At 53.5% G+C, this 27,593-nt stretch overlaps 1 protein-coding gene across 1 annotated transcript in view; it reads right to left on the bottom strand.

The window, feature by feature from the left end:
* Positions 1-27,593, bottom strand: part of POLA1 (DNA polymerase alpha 1, catalytic subunit) — a 2,011,520-nt gene that overhangs the window by 509,067 nt on the left and 1,474,860 nt on the right. Inside the window, exon 35 of the mRNA XM_085622423.1 lies at positions 12,103-12,219. Within this exon, the coding sequence (XP_085478549.1) occupies positions 12,103-12,219 (117 nt within the window). The remainder of the gene's footprint in view (positions 1-12,102; positions 12,220-27,593) is intronic.

The following is a 27,593-nucleotide window of genomic DNA, read 5'->3' as shown; positions in this document are numbered from 1 at the left end:
CAACAGTAGGGTAAGTGTTGGATAGTATAGGGGTAAAAATTACTATTCTAACTCCAGGGGGTGCAACAGTGGGGTAAGTGTTGGATAGTATAGGGGTAAAAATTACTATTCTAACTCCAGGGGGTGCAACAGTAGGGTAAGTGTTGGATAGTATAGGGGTACAAATTACTATTCTAACTCCAGGGGGTGCAACAGTAGGGTAAGTGTTGGATAGTATAGGGGTAAAAATTACTATTCTAACTCCAGGGGGTGCAACAGTAGGGTAAGTGTTGGATAGTATAGGGGTAAAAATTACTATTCTAACTCCAGGGGGTGCAACAGTAGGGTAAGTGTTGGATAGTATAGGGGTAAAAATTACTATTCTAACTCCTGGTGGTGCAACAGTAGGGTAAGTGTTGGATAGTATAGGGGTAAAAATTACTATTCTAACTCCAGGGGGTGCAACAGTAGGGTAAGTGTTGGATAGTATAGGGGTAAAAATTACTATTCTAACTCCAGGGGGTGCATCAGTAGGGTAAGTGTTGGATAGTATAGGGGTAAAAATTAGTATTCTAACTCCAGGGGGTGCATCAGTAGGGTAAGTGTTGGATAGTATAGGGGTAAAAATTACTATTCTAACTCCAGGGGGTGCAACAGTAGGGTAAGTGTTGGATAGTGTAGTGTAATATTATGCGTTGTAATGGTATGCGTTGTAATGGTAGTATGCGTTGTAATGGAATGCGTTGTAAAGGTAGTTTTTAAAAATGCGTTGTAGTGTCATGCGTTGTAATGTCATGCGTTGTAATGGATTATGCGTTGTAAAAAATGCGTTGTAAAGGTAGTGCGTTGTAAAAGTTGCGTTGTAAAGGTTGTTCCCCTGCAAAGGGACACCCCGTCCCAAAGCAGTAGTAGCCGCTGTGGCCCGAGTGGAGTGGGCGCGCAGCCCAACAGGAGGGTCCTTTTTTGCCAAGGAGTAACAAATTTTGATGCACAAAACGACCCACCGAGAGATGGTCCGTTTGTGCACCGCTTTCCCCTTCTTAGCACCCACGTATCCAACGAAAAGTTGGTCGTCCACCCGGAACTGCATTGTGCGGTCCAGATAAAAGGAGAGCGCACGTTTTGGGTCCAGACGGTGGAGCCTCTCTTCCTCTTTAGAAGGATGCGGAGGCGGAAAGAAGGTGGGCAAGGTGACAGACTGCCCAAGATGAAATGTAGTCACCACTTTCGGAAGAAAGGAGGGACGAGGCCGAAGGACCACCTTGTCCGGATGAACAGACAGAAAAGGAGGCTTTGAAGATAAAGCCTGGAGCTCACTCACCCGTCTAGCCGAGGTGATGGCTACCAGAAAAGCAGTCTTAAGAGTCAGAAGACGAAGAGGACAATTGTGAAGAGGCTCGAAGGGAGCGCACATCAGGAATGTCAAGACAAGATTCAAGTCCCACTGAGGCATTACAAAAGGGACAGGAGGGAACGTGTGAGTAATGCCTTTTAGAAAGCGTGTAACTACAGGGGACTTGAAAAGAGAAGGCTGATCAGGAAGCCGCAAGAAGGCAGAGATGGCAGCAAGATAACCTTTCAGTGTGCCCAGGGCAGAGCCCTGCCGGGCCAAAGAAAGAAGAAAGAGGAGAACCTCAGAAAGAGGGGCGGAAAGGGGATCCACAGCCTTTGCTGTGCACCATGCCACAAATTTGTTCCACCGGCAGGCGTATACCGTCTTTGTGGAGGGACGCCTGGCTGCCAGAATGATATCACAGACTTCAGGAGGCAAGTCAAATGGCATCAACTGCCGCCGCTCAATCTCCACGCATGGAGGTGGAGGCTGGACAGGTTCGGGTGGAGGACCGTCCCCTGCTGCTGCGACAGAAGATCCTCCCGAAGGGGCAGACGTATCGGAGGATCGGTCAGCATACTGAGTAGCTCGGGATACCAGTACCTTCGTGCCCAATCCGGAGCCACCAAGATAACTTGGGCCCGGTCGTGCCTGATCTTCTTCAGCACTCTGGGCAGAAGTGGTATAGGCGGAAAGGCGTACAACAGACCGCAACTCCACTCGTGACGAAAAGCGTCGCCGAGCGAGTGCCGCCTTGGAAATTCCAACGCGCAGAACTGCTGACATTGCGCGTTCTCTTCGGTGGCGAATAGATCTAACCAAGGCTCTCCCCACTGCTGAAAGAGACCTTGCACCACTTCGGAGTTCAGACGCCATTCGTGATCCATCATGCACCGGCGGCTGAGTTCGTCTGCTCTGGCGTTCAGAGAGCCCGCCAGATGTTGAACCACCAGGGTGACGCCCTGGTGTTCCAGCCATGTCCAGAGGCGCAGAGCCTCCTGACAAAGGGTCCACGACCCCACCCCGCCCGGTTTGTTGCAATACCACATGGCGGTGGTGTTGTCCGTGAACACCTGCACGACACTTCCCCTGACAGAGGGAAGGAAGGCTTTCAGTGCAAGTCGGATCGCTCTCAACTCCAACAGGTTGATGTGGAGACGAGACTCCGCCGGAGACCAGAGGCCTCTGATCTCCGCCTCTCCCATATGGCCACCCCATCCCAGGAGGGACGCATCCGTCACTACGACATGCTCCGGTTGGGGAAGGGAGAGGCTCTTGCCCTTGACCCAATCGCGGTCCGTGAGCCACCACTGCAACTGCTGTGCAGTGCTCTCCGAGATCAAGACATGGTCGGACAGGTTGCCGTGATGCTGGGCCCACTGAAACTTCAGGTCCCACTGCAGAGCCCGCATGCGCCGCCTGGTGTGATGCACTAGTAGGATGCAGGAGGCCATCAGCCCCAGAAGCCGCAACACTAGCCTGACCGAGACCCAGGATAGAGGCCGAAAGATGGGAATCAGGGCTTGTATATCCCGGACCCGCTGTTCCAGTGGATGGACCCGGAACTGCGCCGAATCGAGAACTGCTCCGATGAAGAGGAGCTTTTGAGAGGGGCTCAGGTGTGACTTCGGCACGTTGCTGGAAAATCCCAGCAAATGCAGGAGATCCGCCGTAGTCTGGAGGTGGGAGACGACTGCCTGGGGCGAGCCCGCCTTCAACAACCAGTCGTCGAGATAGGGGAAGACTCGAACCCCTGATCTGCGCAGATGAGCTGCGACCACCGCCATCACTTTCGTGAACACCCGAGGGGCACTGGTGGGGCCGAAGGGGAGCACGGTAAACGGAAAGTGCTCTGGGCCCACCGTGAACCGCAGGTAACGCCGGTGGGCCGGCAGGACAGGGATGTGGAAATAAGCGTCCTGCAAGTCCAACACTACCATCCAGTCTCCGGGGTCTAGGGCAGCTAGAACCTGAGCCAAAGTTAACATCTTGAACCTTTCCTTCCGGAGGAAGGTACTGACGTTCCGGAGGTCCAAGATAGGGCGTAGGCCCCTTTGCCCTTCTTGGGAACCAGAAAGTAGTGAGAATAACAACCACGACCTACTTCTGGGCTCGGAACGCGCTCGACGGCCCCCTTGGCCAAGAGGGCCGAAACTTCCTCGTGGAGAAGATTCAAATGATCCCCCGAGATACGGTGGTGCTGCGGTGGCATGGCTGGAGGGGTCGTCTCGAATGGGAGGGAGTAGCCCCTTCGGGCGATTTGCAGCACCCACCTGTCCGATGTGATGGACCGCCAGTGGAGGAGGTGATGGGGAACTCTGCCGCCCACTGGCGTGGAATGGGCCTGAAAGCTCGGACTAGGAAGGCTTTGAGGCGGATGCTGCCGGGGTGGATGTGGGCTGACCTAGTCGACCTCCAGATCCGCCTCGGCGGAAACCACTCCGCGACCGCGCGCAGGTTGGTTCTGCGGCTGGTGGCTAGGCGTACGTGAGGAGGCACCCCTTCCTTGGCCACGAAAGGGGCGAAAGGCGGAAGTTTGCGACCGCGGGGCCGAGAGGCCCAAGGACTTGGCCGTAGCCCGGGAGTCCTTAAAGCGGTTCAGCGCACTGTCCGCTTCCTCGCCAAAAAGGCGAGTGCCATCAAAGGGCATGTCCATGAGAGTGCTCTGGACATCACCCGAAAATGACGTGGACCGCAGCCAGGCGTGACGTCTAAGCGCCACTGTGGTAGAAATGGCCCTACCCAGCGAGTCCGTGGTGTCAAGCCCACATCGTATAGCATGTCGCGCGGCATCCCTCCCATCGGCCAGAGCCTGGGTAAGTCGTGTCCGGACCTCCTCCGGACACAGGGGCAGCGCGTCCTCCACCGCATCCCACAGAGAGTGGGAATAACGGTCCAAGAGACAAGCGGTGTTCAAAGACCGCAGGCCCAAACTAAGGGAGGAGAACAGCTTTTTGCCAAACTGTTCTAGTCTCTTGGAATCCCGGTCCGGCGGGGCGGTCGGGAAAGAGGATTGGGAGGTGGAGGCCTGGATAACCAGGCTCTCAGGGGTAGGGTGTTGGGACAGAAAACTGGGGTCGCCCGGAGCAGGGCGGTGGCGCCTGGCGACGTTCCTGTCCACAGGAGGGACTGTGGAGGGCTTGGACCAGGTGCCCTGTAGAACGTCAATGAGGGCCTCATTGAATTGCAGCAGAGGCTCAGTGGAGCTTGCTGCAGACTGAAGCACCTCAGTGAGGACGTTAGTCCTCACAGCCACGGCAGGCAGCTCGAGCCCAAGGGCTGCGGCCGCCTTGCGCAGCACCACAGAGAAAGCAGCGCCCTCCTCCGAAGCCACAGTCGGAGGAGAGACGAATCCAGTGTCTGGAGAGGTATCCAGGCCACTGGCCTCCCCCAGTTCATCTGCCCAGTCCTGTGACATTTGAGCCTGAGCGGCCATAGGATCCTCGGATCCCTCCCAATTGTCCCCATCATCCGATTCCTGGTATACAGGAGGAAGGTACGGAGCCGGACGGTAGACATAGTGTGTCTCTAGCGGCGCCGAACGCGGCGTCCATCGACGCCGTAGCGGCGCCGGGTCCGGAGTGGGACTGAACTGGGGCCCGACGTCGAGCGGAGTCGACGTCGGCGTCGGGGGTGGCACCGGTGTCGACGCCGGTGGAGGAGGCGTGACGAGGTCGACCGGCGTCGGCAGGGACTCGGGAACGGGTCCCTCGGGCGCTTGCGGCGTCGAGGCCGGAGCAGTCGACGACGCCGGAGCCACCGGCAGGCAAGGCAGCCCTGTCGGGTCCGCGGGGCCCGAAGGCGCGCCAGCGGGCGCCGACGGCGGGGCCAGGCTCCTCATGGCCGAGAGGAAGGCACTGACCTCCGCCGGCGTCAGTCCCAGGGACCGGCGGGTATGGGGACGTGCGCGGCGCCTGCGGCTCCGCCGGAGTCGCGGGCGTGGAACCACCCTGACCCTCGGCCGAGTCGCGTGACCGGCGAGGGGAGTCCATAGAGCGGTGTCGCCTCTTGGACTTTTTGGAATGCTTCGACTTACCCGAAGACTTGGATCCCGACGACCGATGGTGACGTCGGCTGCGGCTCCGCGACCGATCCTTGGACCTCCTCCTGGACCGGGATCGAGCGAGTGGCGGATCTCGAGAAGCTTACGGGACCGCTCCCGTCTAGCCTTCGAGGTCAGGGCCTTGTAGTCGGAACACGACTCCGCGTCGTGGTCGAGGCCCAAGCAGTAAAGGCACCGGCGGTGATGGTCCGTAACCGACATCAGGCGGCTACAGTCAGCATAGGCTTTAAAACCAGGCATCCTACCGGCACCGGAGTCGATTGACAAGATCAAAAAAGATCGAAAAAGTTAGTCAAAAAGTGACTAAAGGGGTAGCTCTCCCAAATCTGCGCTTACTGGCGCGGAAAAAAGAAGAACTGACGTCAGCGCGCGAGGGCGGCGTCTAAGTACTCCGACGACGTCATTCCGGCGCACGACGCCGACGACGGACGCGGAGCCGCAGACGACGCCTAGCGACGCGCAAGGGGTATTGCTGACGAAAAATCTTCCGGATCCAGTCTGACGCCTGGGGATATTCTAAGGTGAGGAATATAACCAACGTGTTTCTTTCAGATAAGTCCTGTAGGATCAGGAGGGCAAAGTGCCTCTCCTGACAGACCTGGCTGTCAACGCATAAATGTATTTTGTATGTAGTAATGTATTTTGAATGTGTGCACCAACACCCATGTCGCAGTCTTGCAGATGTCAAGGACAGGCACTCTATGAGACAATGCAGTAGCAGCAGCAGCAGCATTCGACCTAGTAGAATGGGCTCGCCTATCTTTCTGTGAGGAGCTTCTTCTTGGCCAGTGTATAGCAGATCATGATGCAGAGAACTACCCAACTCGCCAGGGTCCTCTTCGGCACAGCCTTATTTTTCTTTGCCTCAGAGAAGCCTACAAAAAGCGGTTTATTTACAAGGTGTTTCTTGTACAATGAATGTAAAATCTCAAAGTTCTTTTGGGTTCTAGCCAATAGAGCCTATCCTCCTTTTTTGAGGGGGGGAGAAAAGAACACTCGCAGAGTGATGGATTGCCCAAATTGGAAGGGAGTTAAGACTTTTGGCAAGAATGTCATTCCAGTCTTCAACACCAACTTGTCTGGGAAAAAGGTGCTGTATGGCCGATGCACTGAATGTGCCTTAAGTTCATGTGTGTAATCATACTAAGGAAAACAGTTTTTATAGTCAGAAGACGCAGTCAGGAGGCATCTATGCATTGGCTCCTCGAAGGGCATACCCATGATACAAGTAAGATCAAATTAAGGTCTCACTGTGGCCTCACAAATGGCTTGGGAAGGAACCTGTGTGTCAAACTTTAAATTTCATCACAACATGTGATTTAAACAAAGAACATTTGGTCCAGTCCAAATCCGCATCTGAAGAGGTGTCCGGTATCTTGCATTTTGAAGGACAAAGCAGTTGCCTGCCTCAGTACTCAAAGGAGGGAGAGATACATTTTTACAAGTCCTTTTGTAAATACTTCCTAGGTAGACCTTTACAGACCGCTGGCAAGCACAGTATGAGCCTACGCCCCAATACAAGCAGGAAAGACAGACAGGCTGTGAGACACATACACTCCTCCCACAACGTACCTGGAGATACTATGTACTGGATAAGAAGTGCTCCTGTCACAGACTACAATATTGTGTTTTTAGCTCTAGAGCCCCTTTTCTCCAATAGGATGGTAAGATGGACACACACAAATAATCCACACTAGGTATATTTTATGAAAGACTATTAAATATTAAAGCCCTGGGCCAATGCAGATATGAGTGCCATTACAGAAATAAAAATGACTAAATTCGAAGATATGATAAATGTAAGCAAGAAAAAATGCAAACATATTACATGGTGATTATTGATGGAATCAATATAGTTGCACTAAAAGTACCATTTAAAGAGTTTCCTAGATTTCTTCATTACACACATACTCTTCACTTAGTCTTCCCGATGTTTCCCAGTCTGCAGCAAGCAAGCAAGGTCAGTATCAGTCTGTTTAGTCGTGCCTCGACCGAGAAAGCACCAGCTTGCCCAAGTGGGTGACCTTCTCTGTTTGCAGCTTTGATGCTCCCTCAGAAGCCTGAAGATCCGCTCTGTAAAAATGCCTATGAATCTAACTTGCATTCGATATCTCAGCATCCTCATCAGAGAGCGGGCCCATAATTTGCTATATAAGGTCTGAAAATATTTGAGTTTCTTCTGCACAGTTGCCCGAGTGTACTTTACTTAACTACATAACATATGAGCTTTTACGCACCACACTATGCAATGAATGAAATGCATTTCTATATATTTTTTAATTGAATGTTTCAGGGTGTTTAAAAGCAGGAAAGACGCAAACCACATGGCCAGAGGAGGTGGCCAGCCTCACTATTATCTTGGTACACACTATCAGGCACCTAAACACAATCTGATTCATAACGAGCTATCACCAAGTCTGCCACTGTAATTACCATGGCGTAGAGGCCTATAAGACACTTCTCCCAACAATTGTTGTGCCTTGCATTTGAATCTAACTAAAATGGCCCTAGTCTTCAGAAAATTAGGCGTCATACAATGCGTCTTAGTTCTGCACCATTGGTGCTGAAGAAGGCGCCAATGGAATAGCAGCTGGCTAAGACTGGAAGGTGGTTTGGCCTCCTCCAAGCTGGCATCAAGAGGCATTAAAGAAGAGTCGACCGGCCAGTCGCCAGCAGTAGTTGGTCCGTTGAGGTTTCAGAAGTCTCCTTAGGCCCTAATGTACACCAGAGGGAAATTCTTTCTGAGGAACGGCAGTACTGATTGTAGGAAGGTGGATATCGGACTATGGTTACCCCCAACTTTTTGCCTAGTGTCTAGCTGGTTTTTCGACTTAGTTGGCCTGAGATCCTGCCATTCAGGGTCTCAGGCTGTCTGCTCTCTCTTTAAAATGGACTCCATGTACCCTAGGTACATTCCCAATTGGTAAGGATCACCTTATTGGACCCTGTACAGTGTACCCTAGGTACCCAGGGCATAGGTGTACCCTAGGCCTCCCAGGGGCTGCAGCATGTATTATGCCACCCCTGGTCTGGCCTTCCAATCAGACACAACTGGCTGATCACTCAGCTGGGGCAAGGTCGTGTAATCACCCCTTGCTTAGATATAGTATGCCTATATCTACCCTTATATATAGACACATGTGTACCTATCAGTCACTCCTATGGCAGGCCTTAACAATCCTGGAGGCAGAGTGCTTGGTAACATGTGAGATGGTGCTCTAGCATGAGCTGAGCCTGTCTGCAGCTTTCGGAACCATGTCCTTATAGCTGTTCTATGATATAGCCTACCATATACTCTTAAAGTGCCTTATAATCTTAAACGGTTATGGTAACTATGGTTTGGCTTTATCAAAACATGTCGTGTAAGGTGTCTAACACTTTGGAATAATACCCCCATACCATTTCTGGTGATGAGGATATTATTCCTCCCTTCTAGAGGGAGAGACATGTTAAAATCCTACTTTGCTGTTTAACTCTAACCAAAGCCTCAGCATCACAAAATGGATGCTGCTGCCACAGACACGAGTCTGACCTCCTGCTGCTGGGAGTGATCCTGGCAAGGGAGGCTTGGACAATAGGTTTCCTGCTTGGGGAGGTGCTAGCACCTCCCCAGACAGACTTTAGTGTATTGGGGCAGGGAGGGCTGAAAGGAATGAGACATGCCTGGGGCACACAAGGTGCTCCATGCATAGTCCAGTTCAAACCAGTGCTGGGGCACTCCAGCCCCATTCCTGGCGTGAAACTGGACAAAGGGAAGGGGGTGTAACCACCCCCCTCCCAGGTCCCACCCATAAGGCGTGACCTAGCAGGTAACCCAGCCCCCCAGATTAGTATAAGAGTGGGAGTTGGGCCTCAAGACTTTAGATTATCCTGAACCTGCAACTTGAACAGAAACTCTGGACCTTCGACATTCGACGAAAGAAGAAGACTGAAGAATCTCCCTTGTGGCCAAGGAGTGGCTACCCTGTGCAAACAGGCACCATCAAGAGACTACCCTTTGCTTTGCTAAAGTTCTACGAGGGACCGACTGCAGAGCCCGACCAGAGCCTTGACTTCCAGACTTCTCCGACCCTGATCCACATCCACAGCCGAGCTGAGATCCGTGGAGGCGACGAGACGTGGGACCGGCTACCTGGGAAAAGTGGCTAGTATCTTCAAGCGCAGCTTCTGAGGCACCCTCGAAGTTGTGCACCGGGGATTGAGAAGCCCCAACCCCAAGCACCATCTGCACCGAAGACCAGCCCCCCCACACTCCACGAGTCCTGCGTGGGGCCCTTCTGCATTTTCCTGCTTGCCGCGTCTGTCCGGTTGCTTGCCCGCTGGCTAGTGGCCTTTGTGACGACGCCTCCTGAAATCTTCATCGCTGGTTTGGCTCCTCCAGACTGGCTCCTGCTTCTTTGAAAAAGAGAAGCACCCCAGACCTTCCTGGTCTGCACCAGAAGCAAGTCCTCCGTTCTGCGTGGGTTCCGCTTGCCAAGGCTTGGTGAGTCCTAGTCCAACTTCGACGCCGCCGACAGCAAGAGCCTTCGTGGGACAGCTCGCCTCCTGGTCCTGGTCGTCCTCGACGTTCCCTGGTCCTCGTGGCTGCAGCGACAAGCTTCACCTTCACCTGCAATCTTCACGACATCGCCTGGTTCCTTCCTGGTTCCACGTGGTCACTGGCTAGTGACCTTGACTCTGTCCCTTCTGCTTGCAGGTCTCCTCTCTTCTTGATCCCAGCCTTGGGATCCACCGGACACTCTTCACTGACTGCCTGTCAGCATCTTTCTTCAGGCATCCATAGGAGTCGACGACGAAAACCGACGCAACTTCACCCCTATGCACCCGCAGCCTGTGGGCTAGGTAACTTGGGTACTTCGGTGCTCACAAGGGTAGTGACTATCCTAGGGTCTAGTTTCCGAGTCTTGACTCTCTAGCTGCTTCAGAAGTGTCCTTAAACTGTTAATTGCTAACAACTACTATTTCTATCGACTTTTACGCATTACGCGTGAGTGTTTCCACTCTGCACCTGAATCCCGTGGGCCTCCCACTTCCTAACTGTTGCTAGTGTAGTGTAGCCCCAGCGATTCCCTAGGCCTAGGCCTATCCTAATTCCGTGACAGTGGTCCTTATACCACTTACTTAGTATATGGTTTGCGTGGCCCCTAGGGCCTAACTGTATTACTTACCTGTGTGACTTAATGTATGCTTAAATAAGACTGTGTTGTACTTACCTCTAATCTCATAAAGAGTGCTGAGGGTTTGACTAGAATAAATACACTTATTTTATATATATATCTGTTGTGGTGTCCTTTCATTTGGTATTCAAGGGATTATATATGGTATCACAGCTGGCTTCACATGCCATTCAGAGTTTAGCCTAAGACTGCTCTTGTCCATGCTACCACTAGGATAGCTGGTCTATAAGGTTGACTTTACAACCAATCACCATAAGGGTATTTGGACTGATATAAGGTGTACACTATAACTAGTGATGTCATACATCAGGCCAACTTCTCACACTGATCACCTGGGTAAGGGTTGCAATTGGCATGGGTCAGTATCAGGGGCAGGAATGGCCGGAAGCACATCCTTGGTCTGACTGCAATGTCAGTATCACTTCCACTAAGTATGATTCTGAGATCGACAACGAAGCAGGAACTGGGGTCAGAACAGAGGACTGGACAATCTACCCCTAAGATGTGATTGGAGCAGAGAAACTTAAGAGTCTTTTCTTCTTTGCCTGCATAATCTCAGAGTTCCTCTCTCTGGACTAGGCCCACCCGAAGGACTTTCCTTTAGGAGGAGAGCAGGACTTGCCACGGGTCCATTGAAGAAGAACGCTGCAGCCTACCTTGGTGCTAATCTGTGGTCTGGGCCACACAGGTCTTTGTCTCGCATGCTTTGATTTCATTTGCATGCATAGTGCATTTGTACTAGGACTGTCATTCATCGTGGTCAAAAACACCGAAAGCAGAAGTTGTGCAGTTCAGAAAGTGACATCTGTTTTCCAGCGGAATGGCAACTTTTAAAGGTGGACGATTTTGATGGAGATAAACCTAACAAGGCTGCCCTTATGCTTCTTTCAGTAATAAAATGTAGAAGGAGAGCAGCTATGGATGGCACGGAAAAAAGGAACAAACATCTCTGTGCCAAGATGAAACCCTGCATGACTCTTGACACGTCATATCCTGGGTTGAATCAGAGGCAGAGAAAGGTTGTGACACCACCGGTAGGACCAGGAGAGCTATTGCAAAGCTTTTGGATCCTGTCTGGTACCTGGAGGGGATTCAATAGGATGAGAAATCTGCATTTTAAAGTATCCTTCTCTTCATAACTGTAGGTTTTTAGGATTTCACACTTTAGCTTCTGCCTCATTTTACTCAACATGCTATACTTAAATTTCCTTTGTTTTTCAACGACCACATCTTATACAACCGGTTTGTTCTGAATTTTGTATTATTCTTTTCCATTAATATGACCAAGAATTGTTATCTATGCTCCCTGGTTTTGGTTCAATTTGTCAAGTGTTTATTATGTTCAGTGAAACATATCTTGCTCAACTTTAGGTATTCTGTACAGCTCACTGATATGTTTTGGTTAAGCTGCGCTACATAAAAATGTATACCCACATTAGAATAGAAATAACTTTCACAATTAACCACTGGTTAATATTCATACTCTAATACACTGTACTGAAGTAAAATCAGTAATCCAGCTTATGTTGCATGTATAAAAATGCACAAACCTCAGGCCGCAGAGTTGCCTTCATACAAGTCTGGCAGATTGGACCGTTCCGTGAGAAGCTGAGAGGAAGTCTACGGGTCCTGTTCTGGCAAGTTTGCTCCTCGCAAATTAACCAAGCCTAGAAAAAGAAATTACCTGTGTGTTAATTTAGCATGCAAAAAATAGAGCCCAAACAAATATCACGAGACATTCTTGATGTGATTTAACAAAATAATTACTGCTATGGATATATGTTCTCAGCCCTATTAACTTGGGTAAAAAATGTGAAGATTTTTGTATAATATTGCTTTCCCGTATACAAAATATACTGTGCTTAATTTGTAATTAAAATAAACGTGCATGGGGCCCTTCTAGGAAGGCCACAGTAGCCTGCACCACCCATACCCTTCCAGCGCTGCCCATGGCAGCATCAACATAACACCTAACCATGGGACACCTACAAGTGTGACAATTCAATCTATTTCAGGCCACACAAATAATGGCATGAGAGGCTGATATTAATTTTCAATGTATATAGACTTAAACACAGTTGTTGTGCTAATCTCAAAATTAAGAACACAGCGCCACCATATGGTGAGCTGTCACTAGAGCTGGTGCTGAAAATTAAGTCCGGTACCGAGCAGCGTACACCACTGGCACAAATTAAGCACTGAAATAATCTAAACCCTTAACACGTTTGCAAGTGGTGTATTCAGAACTTCACTTCATAAATACCCAAGGAGTCACATTGTCTTGACTCAAGTAACAGACACCTTGCAGAAACGACACCTCATAATGTGGGCAATGTGACTCGCTGTGGAAGTGTTTTATGAAAAAAAAAGATTTAACTTATTTCTTCCTTAATACAAAAGTATAATTCATAGTGCTAAAGTGAAAAGGTAGGTTCAGTTTTAGGATTTACAGTACATATTTCATAAAGCAATATAAGAGTGATGCACAAGTTACTACTTGAATAACTATACAACTGTAAGAGACATTAGTTAGTGATAGATTCCTTACCTTAGAATATTCCCCAGGTGTCAGTCTGGATCAGGAAAGTTTCTGCTTAGCAGTACCCCTGCGCGCCAGCAGGTGGCGCCGTGCGGCTACGCGACCGTCACTGGCGTCGTGCACGCCGGGATGATGTCACAGAGACTACTTAGGCGCCACCCATGCGCGCTAACGTCAGTTCTGTACACAACTTTCCGCTCCGAAACGCAGAGTCATGCGAGAAACTGACCTTTGGTGCATAAAACTAGGGCCCTAAAAGGGATGACCTTAACCCTAGTAATTAGTTCGCAGAACGGAGGGGATGGGTGGGGCGGTAAGGAATCTATCAGTAACAAATGTCTCTTACAGATATATGGTTACACAAGTTGTAACTTGCGCATCTGAAAAAGACACGTTAGTGATAGATTCCTTACCTCAGAATAGATACACCAGCAATACCAACCCCGGTGGAGGGTCCGCGAACAAGAATTCACCAGAACGTCACGGAGCACAGAACGGCCAAAGAAGCCGTCTCTCCGGACCGGACTGTCAAGGCAGTAGTGCTTGGTAAACATGTGCAGCAAGGCCCAAGTAGCTGCCTGACAAATATTCTGCAAGGGGACACCACGTCCCAAGGCAGTAGTGGCTGAAGTTGCCCTGGTCGAATGGGCGCACAGACCCACTGGAGGCTCCTTCTTGGCCAAGGAGTAACATGCTTTCATGCACAGAACGATCCACCTGGAGATGGTCCGTTTGTGCACCGCCCGACCTCTCTTGGCGCCCACGTAGCCAATAAAGAGCTGATCATCCACCCGGAACCGCTGTGTACGCTGCAGATAGAACGCAAGCGCACGTTTTGGGTCCAGACGGTGGAGCCGCTCCTCCTCCCGTGAGGGATGCGGAGGTGGAAAAAAGGTGGGCAAAGTGATGGTCTGCCGATGTTGAAGGGCGTGACAACCTTCGGCAGGAAAGAAGGACGTGTCCTCAGAACCACCTTGTCCGGATGAACAGAAAGGAAAGGAGGTTTGGAAGAAAGAGCCTGGAGCTCACTCACTCTCCTGTCAGAGGTGATCGCTACCAGGAAAGCAGTCTTGAGAGTAAGAAGATGTAAGGGACAGTTATGAAGGGGCTCAAAAGGAGCGCACATCAGAAAAGTCAAGACAAGATTCAAGTCATACTGAGGCATTATGAAGGGCACAGGTGGGAACGTATACGTAATGCCCTTAAGAAAACGGTTAACAACCGGGGACTTAAAAAGAGAAGGCTGATCAGGAAGCCGGAGGAAGGCAGAGATAGCCGAAAGATAAACTTTAAGCGTGCCCAGAGCAGAGCCCTGCCGGGCCAAAGAAAGACGGAACAGGAGAACCTCAGAAAGAGGGGCAGAAAGGGGATCCACAGTTTTAGCTGTGCATCATGCCACAAATCTGTTCCACCGACAGGCGTACACCGTTTTAGTGGAGGGACGCCTGGCTGCCAAGATGACATTGCAGATTTCTGCAGGAAGATCGAAAGGTGTCAACTGTCACCGCTCAATCTCCAAGCATGGAGGTGGAGGCTGGACAGGTTCAGGGTGAGGACCGTCCCCTGCTGCTGCAACAGAAGAGCCTCCCTAAGAGGCAGACGGATCGGGGGATCGATGCTCATACTGAGTAGCTAGGATACCATACACTTCGAGCCCAGTCCAGAGCCACAAGAATAACTTGTGCCCGGTCACGCCTGATCTTCTTCAGCACTCTGGGCAGACGTGGTAAAGGCGGAAAGGCGTACAACAGACCGCAGGTCCAATCGAGACGAAAAGCGTCTCCGAGCGAGTGCCGCCTTGGAAATTTCAACTGATGACATTGCGCGTTCTCCTTGGTGGTGAATAGATCTAACCAAGGCTCTCCTCATCGCAGAAAGAGACCTTGCGCCACGTCCAAGTTCAGACGCCACTCGTGATCCACCATGCACCGGCGGCTGAGTTTGTCCGCCCTGGCATTCAGAGAACCTGCCAGGTGTTGAACCACCAAGGTAATGCTTGATGTTCCAGAGGCGCAGAGCCTCCTGACATAGGGTCCACGACCCCACCCGCCCTTTTTGTTGCAATACCACATGGCGGTGGTGTTGTTCGTGAACACCTGCACTACACTTTCCCGGACAGAGGGAAGGAATGCCTTCAGTGCAAGTCGGATCACCCGCAGCTCCAGAAGGTTGATATGGAGCGGGACTCCACCGGAGACCAGAGGCCTCTGATCTCCTACTCCCCCATGTTGCCTCCCCAGCCCAGGAGGGACGCATCCGTCACTACTGTGTGCTCCGGTTGGGGAAGGGAGAGGGATCTTTCATTGACCCAATCACAATTCGTGAGCCACCACTGCAAGTGCCGTGCAGTGCCCTCCGAGATCTGGACGTGATCGGACAGGTTGCCCTGATGCTGGGCCCACTGGAACTTCAGGTCCCACTGCAGCGCCCGCATATGCCATCTGGCATGCGGCACCAGCAGGATGCAGGAGGCCATCAGGCCCAGAAGCCAGAAGGACATCCTGACCGAAACCCGGGATAGATGCTGAAAGAGCGGAACCATAGCCTAAATATCCCGGACTCTGTGTTTGAGAGGATAAACCCAAAACAGCGTTGAATCCAGAACTGCTCTGATGAAGGGGAGCTTCTGAGAGGAACTCAGGTGCGGCTTTGGCACATTGATGGAGAACCCCAGCAGATGCAGGAGGTCGGCCGTAGTCTGGAGGTGGGAGACCACTGCCTGGGGCGAACCCGCCTTCAACAGCCAGTCGTCGAGGTAGGGGAAGACTGACACTCCGACCTGCGCAGGAACGTACTCTAAGGCCCCCTTGGTCAGAGCACTGAGGCAGGACCTCCGCCACCGAATCCCACACTGTGTGGGAGTAACGGCCCAACAAGCAGGCAGTATTAACCGACCTCAACCGCAAACTGGCTGAGGAGAACAACCTCTTGCCCTATTGATCCAGCCTCTTGGAGTCCTTATCCGGCGGATCCGAGGGAAAGGCACTCTGCGATGTAGAGGCCTGAATGACCGGGCTCTCCGGCGTGGGGTGAGATGTCAAGAAGGCGGGATCACCAGGCGCCGAGCGATGATGCCTAGCGACGTTCTTATCCACCGGCGCCCCCGAGGCCGGCTGCAACCAAGGACCCAAGAGGACTTCGGCAAGGAGCCAATTGAATGGGAGCAGCGGCTCCGACGACGCAGACGCCGTCTGGAGCACCTCCGTAAGGAGGTTGGTCTTAAGGGCCACCGTAGGGAGGTCAAAGTGGAGAGTCTCCGTAGCTCGACGCAGCACCATTGTATAGGAAGCTCCCTCCTCCATAATAGGCGGAGGCGAGGCAAACCCTGGGTCAGAAGACACATCAAGTTCACCCGCGTCTTGCAGGTCATCCAACCAATCCTGCTCGGAGTCACAATGCCGCGCAAGGGCGTCCTCGGAGCCGTCCCAGTCCTCATCCGGCTCCGAGGTAGAAGGAGCCGGTGGCGGCGGCAGGACCGGAGAGGGGGCCAGTGGCGCCGGGAGCAGCGCCGAACTGGAGCCCCATCCCAATGAGGATCCCAGTCCGGAACGAAATGGTCCGAGAACCGAGGCGGGGTAAATTGCACCCAGTGCGGCGCCTGTGGCGGGGCCGGAGTCTAGGGCAGCACTGGGGCCGGAGCCAGCGGCGTTGCACCTTGTGGCAGGTGCTGGATCCAGTGGCTCCGGGGCTAGCGCCGGAGGCGGTGCCGCTGGGTCAACAAGATCTGGACACGGGGCCCGCAGGCGCACCGGCGGGAGCCCGAGGCCTAAACAGGCGGTCCAAAGCAGCAAGAAACTCTTGCTGCTGTGCAGGAGTCGCCGACGGACCCGGGTATAGCGGGTAGGCTTCGGGACTCCCAGGCTCCAGAGAAGCCGCAGGGGCGGAACCCCTGTCCCCACCGTCTGCCGCCGGGGAGCGACGGGGGGACGTTGGAGAGCAAACACACTTCTTCGATGTCTTCTTATGGCGTCGCTTACCGGAATCTGAAGGTGAAGACCTAGAGTCCGAGGAGCGACGACCGCGGTCCCGCGAACGGCCCCTAGACCCAGAGCGGCGGTGAGAGGAGTTCCAGACCTCCTGCAACTTCCAGCGCTGCTCCCGTAATGCCTCTGGGGCCATGGCACGGCAGTCCCGACAATCCCGGGAGTCATGGTCGGTCTCCAGGCAGTAGAGGCAGACATCATGGGCTTCCGCCACCGACATATTACGGTGGCACGACCCGCAAGACTTAAAGCCGGGCATCCCTACGTGCACCAGGAGACAGGAGAAGACAGTCTCAAAACGTGGTAAAAAAAATTGACCGAAGTACGTGCTCAATCCGGATCTGCGCTTTCAGCGCGGAAAAAGAAAGAACTGACGTCAGTGCGCATGGGTGGCGCCTAAGTAGTCTCCATGACGTCGTCCCGGCGTGCACGATGCCAGTGACTGGCGTGGAGCCACACGGCGCCGCCTGCTGGCGTGCAGGGGTACTATCTGATAGAGACTACTAGCCGCAGATTCCTTCACGTAGAATTATCCCCAGGAGTGAGACTGGATCCGGAAACTTTTGCCACAGCATCTCTGCGCGACGGGCGCAGGATGCCATCACTCGACTCCGCTCAGGCGTCGTCCGCGTACATGACGTCAGCGAGGTCACATAAGACCCGCCCCGGCACACCTATGTCAGTTTTTTCCTTTTCCGAGTGCAACGCAGATCCGTTCCTTGCTACTGGCCTGTTTCAGGCCCCCCTTCCTACCATTCTTTTTTGGTGGGAGCAGTGTGCGAATGCTTTCGGGCTTTACAACTTGCACGTTTTGTGGGCGTCTTATGTCGGCGACGGACCCTCACCTAATTTGCATGTGGTGTTTGGGGGAGGATCACAGCACATCGGATTGTGCGGCGTGCCAAAAGTTGAAGCCGAAGTCGCGGCGGGAGCGCCGCATTAAACTTCTCTTGGTGCGTCTCTCTCCAGGTCGACGGCCTCCCCTGGGTCTGCTGCGGCGGACAGCTTCAGGTCCGGCCGTGGTCGTTGTCCTCGCCTTTCTCCGATGTCACGTGAGCGCCGCTCCCCGGTGGGTAAGTGTCGCAGTTCGCCCCCGGGGGCTGGTTCTCTGCCTACCGGGGGCGTGGACTCTGCGCGGGTGATGCGGCCCCGCATATTGTCCTATCCACCGTTTCCCGGTGTTGGGGCATCGAGAGTACAGATGGAGACTTACGTGGCAGCTTTGCAGGCCTCGCTGGCGTCTCCTCCTCCTTCCCCTCCTGGGGCGTCGGCGGATCCCTCGCCTCACGCAGGGCCCTCCGCGGTGTCGCCGGTGGCTCCGAAGCTGACTAGGTCGGATCCAGGCTTGGAGGATTTGGTGCTGTTGGGGCTCCTCTGGGGCACCTCCTTCAGGCCACGGCGACTCTGCCTCGCCGCACACCCCCGTAGGAGTCCCTGTGGTGTCGCGGGAGGTCGCCGGGGCTCGGGTCGCATCCCCGAGCCCCTCTCGGTCCTTTGGCAGAGTGGTCCTGTCTAAGGCCGAGGTGACGCTGCTACGGCACCGGCAGCTCTTGGACTGTGCGGAGCCACAGGGGTCAGTGGCCCCCTCTTCGTCCCGCTCCTGGACAGACCCCTCGGACCTCTCTCCGGGCCCCTCTCGTACCTCCTCACAGGCGGCTGCCTCGTTGGAGGGCGAGTCGGAGGTTGTATCGTCCCTGGTGCCACCACAGGGGTTGCCGGGCGACCTTTGCCTCCTTCTGGGCCATGGCCGGCGGAGGGCTTCAGGCCCCTCCCCGGGCCCATCCCGTTCCCCCACGCAGGTGGTTGCCTCGGCGGGGGTCGGGCCGGCGCCGTCCCAGCACCGCTCCGGGGTCAGTACGGCTCCAGCTCTACTCGGAGGGGTGACTTGGAGGTCCCTTGCCTGTCGACACCGGCAGGCGCCGGTGTCGTGCCTCAAGCTGCGGACTCCACGGTTCCGCAGAGGGGTCGTACAGCAGATTCGTCTTCGGACGCTCCTTCCCTGGAGGCAGGCTGCATTTTGGTGTCGTCCTCCCCGGAGACTGGTCGCCGTGTGGTGTCTTTCACCGGCAAAGGGTGGCTCCCCGCCCTTTCTGCGGCAGGGGTGTCCGTCGGAGGAGCAGCAGGTCCCTCATTCTTCGGCACCTCCTGACTTCCAGGTCTGGCCCTTGCCCGCCCCGCTTGGCCTCCGGGACGGCCACCTTAGTTTGCCCACAGAGGAGTTGCTTTCTCCACCGTGAGGCCCTACGGGTGCGGCTTTCACTCACGCGGTGTCCACGGCTGTGGGCATCCTACACATGGGCGACCCGGTGGCTCACTTTCCGGCGGACCATCTGTTGGAGGTCCTCCACCAGGGCTCTGGTGGGAGAGAAATCTTGCTTCCCTTTGAAGGTTCGCTCCTTTCTGCCTTCACATGGGCTTGGAGGCGTCCTGCCTCAGGGGATCCGGTGCCTCCGCATCTTCTGCTTCGGCACCTTTTGACGCCGCGTGACCCGGCGTGCCCGTCCGTTCACCCCTCAGCCGCCAGTCCCCTTCTGCGGACTGATTTTCCCTCCCTACCGCCCCTGTTGGCTCCGCCGTCCAGGGAGGCCCGCCGGCTGGACACTTAGGGACGCAGCATTTTCGCCTGGACCAGCGCGGCCCTGCGGGCCCTTAACACCTTGTGTGTTCTGGCTAGGGCCTCCTCCTGTTTGTGGGACTCGGCTGAGTCTCTGGGGTCTGCAGCGTCCCAGGAGTCTGCTCAGGTGGATTTGCGGCACCATGCGTTGGATGGCCGGGAGCTTGCACCGTTTATTCTCCGCTCTGCTCTAGACGTCTGAGGCGCTGGGACAGGCCATGGCTTCCTCGGTCGCTCTCCGTCGCCATGCTTGGCTTCGGGACGGCGCCTTCCCTGAAAATATTCGGCTCATTGATCTCCCACTTGATGGCAGTCTGTTTCATGCCCCGGCTGACTGCCATCCAGAGGCTCTTGGCAGGGCTCCGTCCTCCTCCTCCTTCTCTGTCCCCTCCTCAGTGACTTTTGAGTTAGGGTTGTCTTTAGGTCTTCTTAGGCCAGCAGATATGGTTGTGGAGTATGTTTTTCTGGCCGATTAAGTACTTCCTTGGGACTTTGGTATTGTTGGCTGCTGGACGGCCCCTTGTTGCTGTTGTGTGAGAGTTCTGCAGGAGTTGTTGCGCAGACTTGGCCCCGAGATTGGGCCTTCTGCTTTGATTGGGCTGCTGTTGCGGGGAGGTTTTTTTCCCCGTGGTTCTTTTGTTTCTTCCTCTGATGCAGATGTTCTTCCAAAGAGGGTTCCCCTATATTGGAACTTCATGTGCCCTATGTGGGGCTATGGCAGCTGTCATATGGCTTATGCTCTGCTGGAGGGTTCTGGTCGCCTTCAGGTACCTGTTCTCCTTAATGTCTCCATAGGTTGCTGTGCTGCCTGAGGTCGTGTGGGCGGCCATTCGTGGTGGTGGTGGTCCGGGCCTCTCCTTTTCTCCCTGCTTCCGTTCTGCGGTCTGGGATGTCCCTTACTAGGTGTTGCCTACTTGGTCTTCCTGGGGCCTAGAGCTGTTCTTCTTGCTTCTGGCCTTGACTGTTGGCATTGTTCTGGCTGACAGGCTGCTCTCCATCTGGAGTAGGCTCGCCTTCTCCCTAGTTTCCTTGGGCTCTCTAGGCTTCTTCTTTCTGTCTTGGCATTCGACGGAAGCTGTGCTGCCTTGTGGGGGAGTGCGGTGCTTTGGCCTCTCAGCCCTTGCCCTTGGTTCCTCTGCTGTGGGTGTGCGAGCCTCTTCAGCCTTCTGTCCCTCTTACGTCCCCTTGGAGTCGGTGGGGTTCTGCTTGAGGGGGTTCCCTTGGCCTGGCAGGGGCGTGGTTCTTCCTAGTCCACAGATCTGGTCCCTTGTGGGGCCCTCTCCTCTGCATTAGCTGGTGGGGTCCTTTCGCAGACCCTCCTTCCCCGGGGGTATTCCTAGGGTATCTATTCTACGTGAAGGAATATGCGGCTAGTAGTCTATCAGATATACGAGTTACTTACCTTCGGTAACGATGTATCTGGTAGAGACTATTCTAGCCGCAGACTTCCTTCATGGCCCGCCCTTCCTCCCCTATTCTGCAAAGACCCTTGGGTTGGTCTTTGGTACTCTCCTCCGGGTGGGGGCTGTGTCTCCTGTGAGTGCCATCCTTGTTCTTGACGGGTGGCTCTGGCTGGGGGCGGTTCCTTCCTCCCTTGATTCTTTGGAGGAGGGGGTTTCAGTGCGCTGGTGCCCTGCTGCTCTGGATACTCCAGGTTGGGGGGGGGGGGGGCGGGTGGGTTTGTTTCTATCCTTGTCCTCCCTCCCTTTCATTGCTGTCCTCTGGTTTGAGGGTCCTCTGGCCTTGTATTGCCCTTGTGGGTGGTTGCCCTCTAGGTTGGGGTGGCTTGGTGGTTTGTTGTCCCTGTCCGTCTTGGGACTGGTCCCCTTCCTTGCTCAGGATGAGGGGGGTGGGCTTCCTCCGTGTGCCATGACTTATGCCTGTTCTTCCCTTCGGGGCACAGGGATGGGAGGTTGTCTATGTGCGGGCAGGGTGGCTGCGCAGGCTTCTGCTTCTTGTTCTTTCTTCTTTCCCTGCCCTTGGGGTCTGCGGTGTTGGCACTCCCCTGGTGGTGTTGCTAGTCACCTTTTCTTTCCAACTTTTCTGCTCTTCGCACACTGTTCTCATGCTCCTACAGTTTATCTGGTAATTCCGCTTTATGGTGCGGAAAAGTTCTCAAAAGAAAACTGACGTAGGCGGGGCGGGTCTTATGTGACCTCGCTGATGTCACGTACGGAGTCGCGTGATGTCGCCCCGGCACGCAGGGATGCTGTAGCAAAAGTTTCCAGATCCAGTGTCACGCCTGGGGATAATTCTACGTGAAGGAATCTGCGGCTAGAATCGTCTCTACCAGATACATAATTACCGAAGGTAAGTAACTTGTACGCTAAGTAGAAACTTTCCGGATCCAGACTGACGCCTGGGGAATATTCTAAGGTAAGGAATCTATCACTAACGTGTCTCTTTCAGATATAGTCCTACACTGAAGCAAGCAGTTTCCTAGGATTTTAACCATATATATCAAGTTGCCTGAACCACCATCTTGCCTGTGTTCAACATTATCTGAGAATGGAATGTTAAAGAACGACCCTCAAACTGTCCCACATTTTTGGGGCTCTCCCTTCTCTAGTAAACTACCCTCTACCACGATGCATCAGTCCATGCTCGCACACTAGATTTCCACGCCATGGGATGGTTGACACTGCATTGCCACCCCCCCCAGGCTATGTGCAACATTGTTACATGGAATCAGCTTGATAAAGGCCACTGTGTCTGGGAAGATTCGCATAATTGCGTTATCGAAATAAGATTTGTATCCCAAATGTGATATTCGTACTCCGCATCGCTGAGAGCGATTCACTGACGTCGTCACTAAAGGTCAGCAGCTTAAGGTGTTCCGAAAGGTTACGCAAAAATGTACTGTTTGACGCAGCCATTTTTAGGTCTCGCCTGACCCAGCGCATGCGCTGGTCTGGCGAGACTTATTGAGAGGGCTCCAAAAAGTGCTACCAGGCCAGCCTGGAGCTACAGTGCATGTGCAATTGTCGTGCAGTGCCCTCCAAGATCTGGACAGGATCGGACAGGTTGCCCTGATGCTGCGCCCACTGGAACTTCAGGTCCCACTGCAGAGCCCGCATATGCCATCTGGCATGTTGCACTAGCAGGAGGCCATCAGGCCCAGGAGCCGGAGGGTCTTCCTGACTGAAACCCGGGATAGAGGCCTAAAGATCAGTATGATAGCCTGAATATCCCGGACTCGCTGCTCGGGCAGATCAACCGTAGTCTGAAGGTGGGTGCCGACTGTCTGGGGCGAGCCCGCCTTCACCAACCAGTCGTCAAGATAGGGGAAGACGGACACCCCTGACCTGCGCAGGTGAGCTGCGACCACCGCCATCACTGTCGTGAACACCCGAGGGGCGCTGGTAAGACCGAAGGGGAGCACGGCAAATTGAAAATGCTCGTGGCCTACCGTGAACCGCAGGTAACGCCGGTGGGCCGGCAGGACGTTGATGTAAAAATATGCGTCCTGCAAGTTCAACGCCACCATACAGTCTCAGAGTCGAGGGCAGCAAAGACCTGAGCCAGAGTCAACATCTTGAACTTCTCCTTCCAGAGGAAGCGATTGACGTTCCTGAGGTCCAAGATGGGGCGCAGGCCCCCTTTGTCCTGCTTGGGGACCAGAAAGTAGTGGGAACAACCACCACGTCCTACTTCTGGCCCAGGAACGCGCTCGATGGCCCCCTTGGCCAACAGGGCCGTAACTTCCTGCTGGAGAAGCAGCAAGTGATCCCCCGACATGCGGTGGCAGCGAGGTGGCATGGCAGGAGGGGAGGACTGAAATGGAAGAGAATAACCCCCGCGGATGATCTGCAACACCTACTTGTCCGATGTGATATCGAGCCAGTGGTGGAGGTGGTGGCGGATCCTGCCACCCACCGGTGTGAGGTGCTCCACAAAGTTCGGATTTGGAAGGTTTAGAGGTATAAGCAGCGGGGGCGGAGGTGGACTGCCCCCCACGCTGATTCACAGAGCCGCCCCTGCGGAAGCCATGGCAGCGTTGAGGCTGGTTCTGCACAGGCTTATTGAAGGAACGTGCCTGGGTGCCCCTGCCTAGGCCATAAATGGAACGAAACCCAACAATGACTGGGCTCTTAGTGGAAAGACCCAAGGACTTGGCCGTGGCCCGCGAGTCCTTAAAGCGCTCCAGCACACTGTCTGCCTTATCGCCAAACAGGCGAGTGCCATCAAAGGGCATGTCCATGAGTGAGCTCTGGACGTCAGGCGAGAACCCAGTGGATCGCAACCAGGCGTTTTGACGCAGTGCCACCGTCGTAGAAATCGCCCTGCCCAACGAGTCAGCGGTGTCCAAACCACACCGAATGGCGAACTTAGCCGCATCCTTACCCTCAGCAACCGCCTGGGAAAGCACAGCATGGACCTCCTCAGGACACTGAGGTAACATCTGAGCAACCGTGTCCCACACCGCGTGGGAATAGCGGCCCAACAAGCAGGCGGAGTTCACCGACCATAGCCCCAAGCTGGCCGACGAGAACAACCGCTTACAAAATTGCTCCAGCTTCTTAGAGTCCTTATCCGGTGGAGCCGTGGGAAAGCGATGTCGAGGCCTGGATGACCAGACTCTCAGGCGTGGGGTCACCAGGCGCCGGGCAGTGACGCCTGGCGACATTCTTATCCACAGGGGCGCCTGTGGCAGACTGCGATCAAGTGACTAACAGGACGTCCGTGAGGGTGTCGTTGAAGGGAAGCAGGGGCTCCGACTAAGTTGACGCCATATGGAGCACCTCAGTAAGGAGGTTAGTTTTGAGGGCCACCGTGGGAATATCAAGGTTGAGGACCTCAGTAGCCCGACGGATCACCATCGTGTAGGAAGTGCCCTCCTCCATTGTTGGTGGGGGAGAGGCAAACCCCGGGTCAGAAGAGACAACGAGGTCGCCGGCGCCCTCCAGATCGTCCACCCAGTCCTGCTCAGTCACATTGACGAGCAAGAGGGTCCGAGGGCCCTCACAGTCATCCTTCACCTCCGTTGCAGGAGGAACCGGTCGCGGCGGCAGAGCCGGAGCAGGGACATACGGCACTGTCTCCCAATGCGGTTCCCAGGTAGGAACGAAATGGTCCTGGAACCGGGGCAAGGGAGGAACAAACGGCACCCACTATGGCGCCAGAGACGGAGCCGAGGGTGGCGCTGGGGCCGGAGCCGGCAGCGCCGGACCTTGTGGCGCCAGAACCAACGGCGGCGACAGGCCAACAGGCTCTGGACACGGGACCGCGGGGCCCAAAGGCACGCCGGCGGGAGCCCGAGGCCTAAAGAGGCGCTCCATGGTGGCAAGAAACTATGGCACCTGTTCGGGAGTTGCCGCCGGACCCGGGTAAGGCGGGTAGGCCACGGGACTCCCAGGCTCCAAAGGAGCCGCAGGGGCAGAACCCCTGTCCCCCTCGTCTGCATCCGACGACCAACGGGGGGACGTCAGAGAGCGAACACGCTTCTTCGACTTTTTATGTCGTCGCTTACCGGAATCCGAGGGTGAAGACTTGGAGCCCGAGGAGCGATGACTGCGGCCCCACAAGTGGTCCTGGGATTGGTCCCTGGACCTGGAGCGGCGTTGGGACGAGTGCCGGACCTACAGCAGCTTCCGGCGCCACTCCCTCAAGGCCTTCAGGGCCATGGCTCGACAGTCCCTGCAGGACCGGGAGTCATGTTCGGTCTCCAGGCAGTAGAGGCAAACATCATGGGGGTCCGCCACTGACATGTTGCGATGGCAGGCCTCACAAGACTTAAAGCCAGGCATCCCTACGTGCACCAGGAGAAAAAAGGGGAGACAAAAAGTCTAAAAAGAGTAGTCAAAAAGTGACTAAGGTACGTGCTCTATCCGGATCTGCGCTTGCTGGTGCGGAAAAAGAAAGAACTGACGTCAGCGCGCATGGGTGGCACCTAATTAGTCTCCGTGATGTCATCTCGGCGCTTACGACGCCAGCGACGGACACGGAGCCGCATGACTCCACCTACTGATGCACAGGGATACTGCTAGCAAAACTTTACAGATCCGGTCTGACGCCTGGGGATATTCTAAGGTAAGGACTAGATCACTAACGTGTCTCTTTCAGATCCAAAGGTAAGTGCTGATGTGCCCTGAAACCATTGGGCCCTTGTCGACTCTGCTGCAGATCAATGCCTTTAAAGAGGCAGTGCTGCAGCTATTTGCAATGGTTTTGGGTTTCTTTGATACACCTACCGGGCCACATGGATCTGTTGAGCATTTGCTCGAACTTCAGTCAGCAAATTCTCCCCTAATAGACAGCGCTCAACCTTTGCCCAATGATTGGCAAAGTTTTATCACAGTATTATTGATTTCTGGCCATTTTGGCACTGACCTTGGCTTCAGAGACGCCCCTTCCAGACTACGCCCCAATGTCAGTTCTAGAGAAGAGTTGAGCTAGATCTTAGTTTATGTCACACTATGAGATCACTAAAGCACAATCCTTGTCCTGGGAAAATTCCTCAGCTGTATCCTTGCCCAGGAAACTGTTATCGGAAATTAGAGGCATGGATCTAATTGTGAGGCAGTGCAAGATCTTTAACAGGTCCATCACAATAAGGGTGACGACGAGAAGGCAATCAATTTAGTTCCTGCTCATTATATTGATGCTGGACTGAATCTTGACCTAAAAAATACTAGTTTGTCTGGATACTTTACCAGTAACAGAACTGCAACTGCACCCGCCCTGAGCCCCTCCTTCCCCCACCCCATTCAAGAGAGCACGTCTTTCTCTAGATGATCGCAGGGCTGCAGATATTTCGGAGTTACAGTTGACTGCTGTGGAGACTAAGGCACATTTGCTTCCTCAAATTTTTCAGGCATGCGCTTTCACCTCTGGACCTTTACTGTCTTTCAATAAGTCTCTGACAGAGTCACTTGGTGGTTTAGCCCAAACATTTCTCAGGATGCCATGGAGTCATCTACTTGCTCAATGTCAGAGGCCAGCCCGAAAGGACCTGTTATTTTTGTTTTGTTTTTTTACATAAAACCTAACACTAGAGCGTCTGGCGGTCCAGGCATCCACAAGTAAGATGAATCCCTAAGCATCCTTCTACTCTGAATGAATCTACCCAAGGCAATGTTTACATTTTTGCTTTCCCTAGAAATGCAATGGATAATGTATAAGTTTAACAATGAGCTAAATTACAAGCCACACCGAGGTCTGGACAGAGTGAGTGGACAAAGTTCTAAGAATAGCTTGGCTTGCTCCCCTTTGCAAGGTAAATACTTTTACTTTCTCAAAGCAAACATTATCCTTAGGTTCTAGACTCAAATCTGGCAAAGAGCTTCTGAAGATCCCTGAAGAGGATTTATAGACAGTACTCAATGGTCGATTTTAGGTCCAATGTTTCAAGGGGTACAATTGTAAATTTGTAGCAAATGGGGCCAGTTTGAGTGCAAATAAAGACTGAAAGGTAAAACTTTGATGTGCTTTACTTACAGGTTAGCGTAGGAGGCGCACAAAATGAAAACATATACAAATTTTTTTACTGAACAAAAACCCATTGCTAAATCAACTTAAGATTGCTATTCACCAACGAATCTATCAGATAAACAGCAGTTTATTTCGGAATACTTGGTTCTTTTTCTATGCACTCAACCATATGCACATAAAACAGACAACCCTGCCTATGACACAAATAATGAGCAAATGCCCTTTGCATTTACACTGTGGAGAAAACAACGTGATTTGTCGCCACTTCCTCCTTTCATTAATCAACATTGAAAAATTTCATTTTGAATGCTTGCTCGCTATACAACACTTGTTTCTGTGTGTTTGCATCTCTTATCAGTTCATCTCCCTTTACAAATGACCTTATCAACTGCTATTGTGTGGGCACTACACTTGCAGATGTGTGTTGAAGAAGATCATTCAATTTCAATAACCAAAATTAATTGCACCCATTTC

The sequence above is a fragment of the Triturus cristatus genome, chromosome 8 (genome assembly GCF_964204655.1).
Source record: "Triturus cristatus chromosome 8, aTriCri1.1, whole genome shotgun sequence".
Classification (NCBI taxonomy): Eukaryota; Metazoa; Chordata; class Amphibia; order Caudata; family Salamandridae; genus Triturus; species Triturus cristatus.
This window is presented reverse-complemented; position numbering and strand designations above follow the sequence as displayed.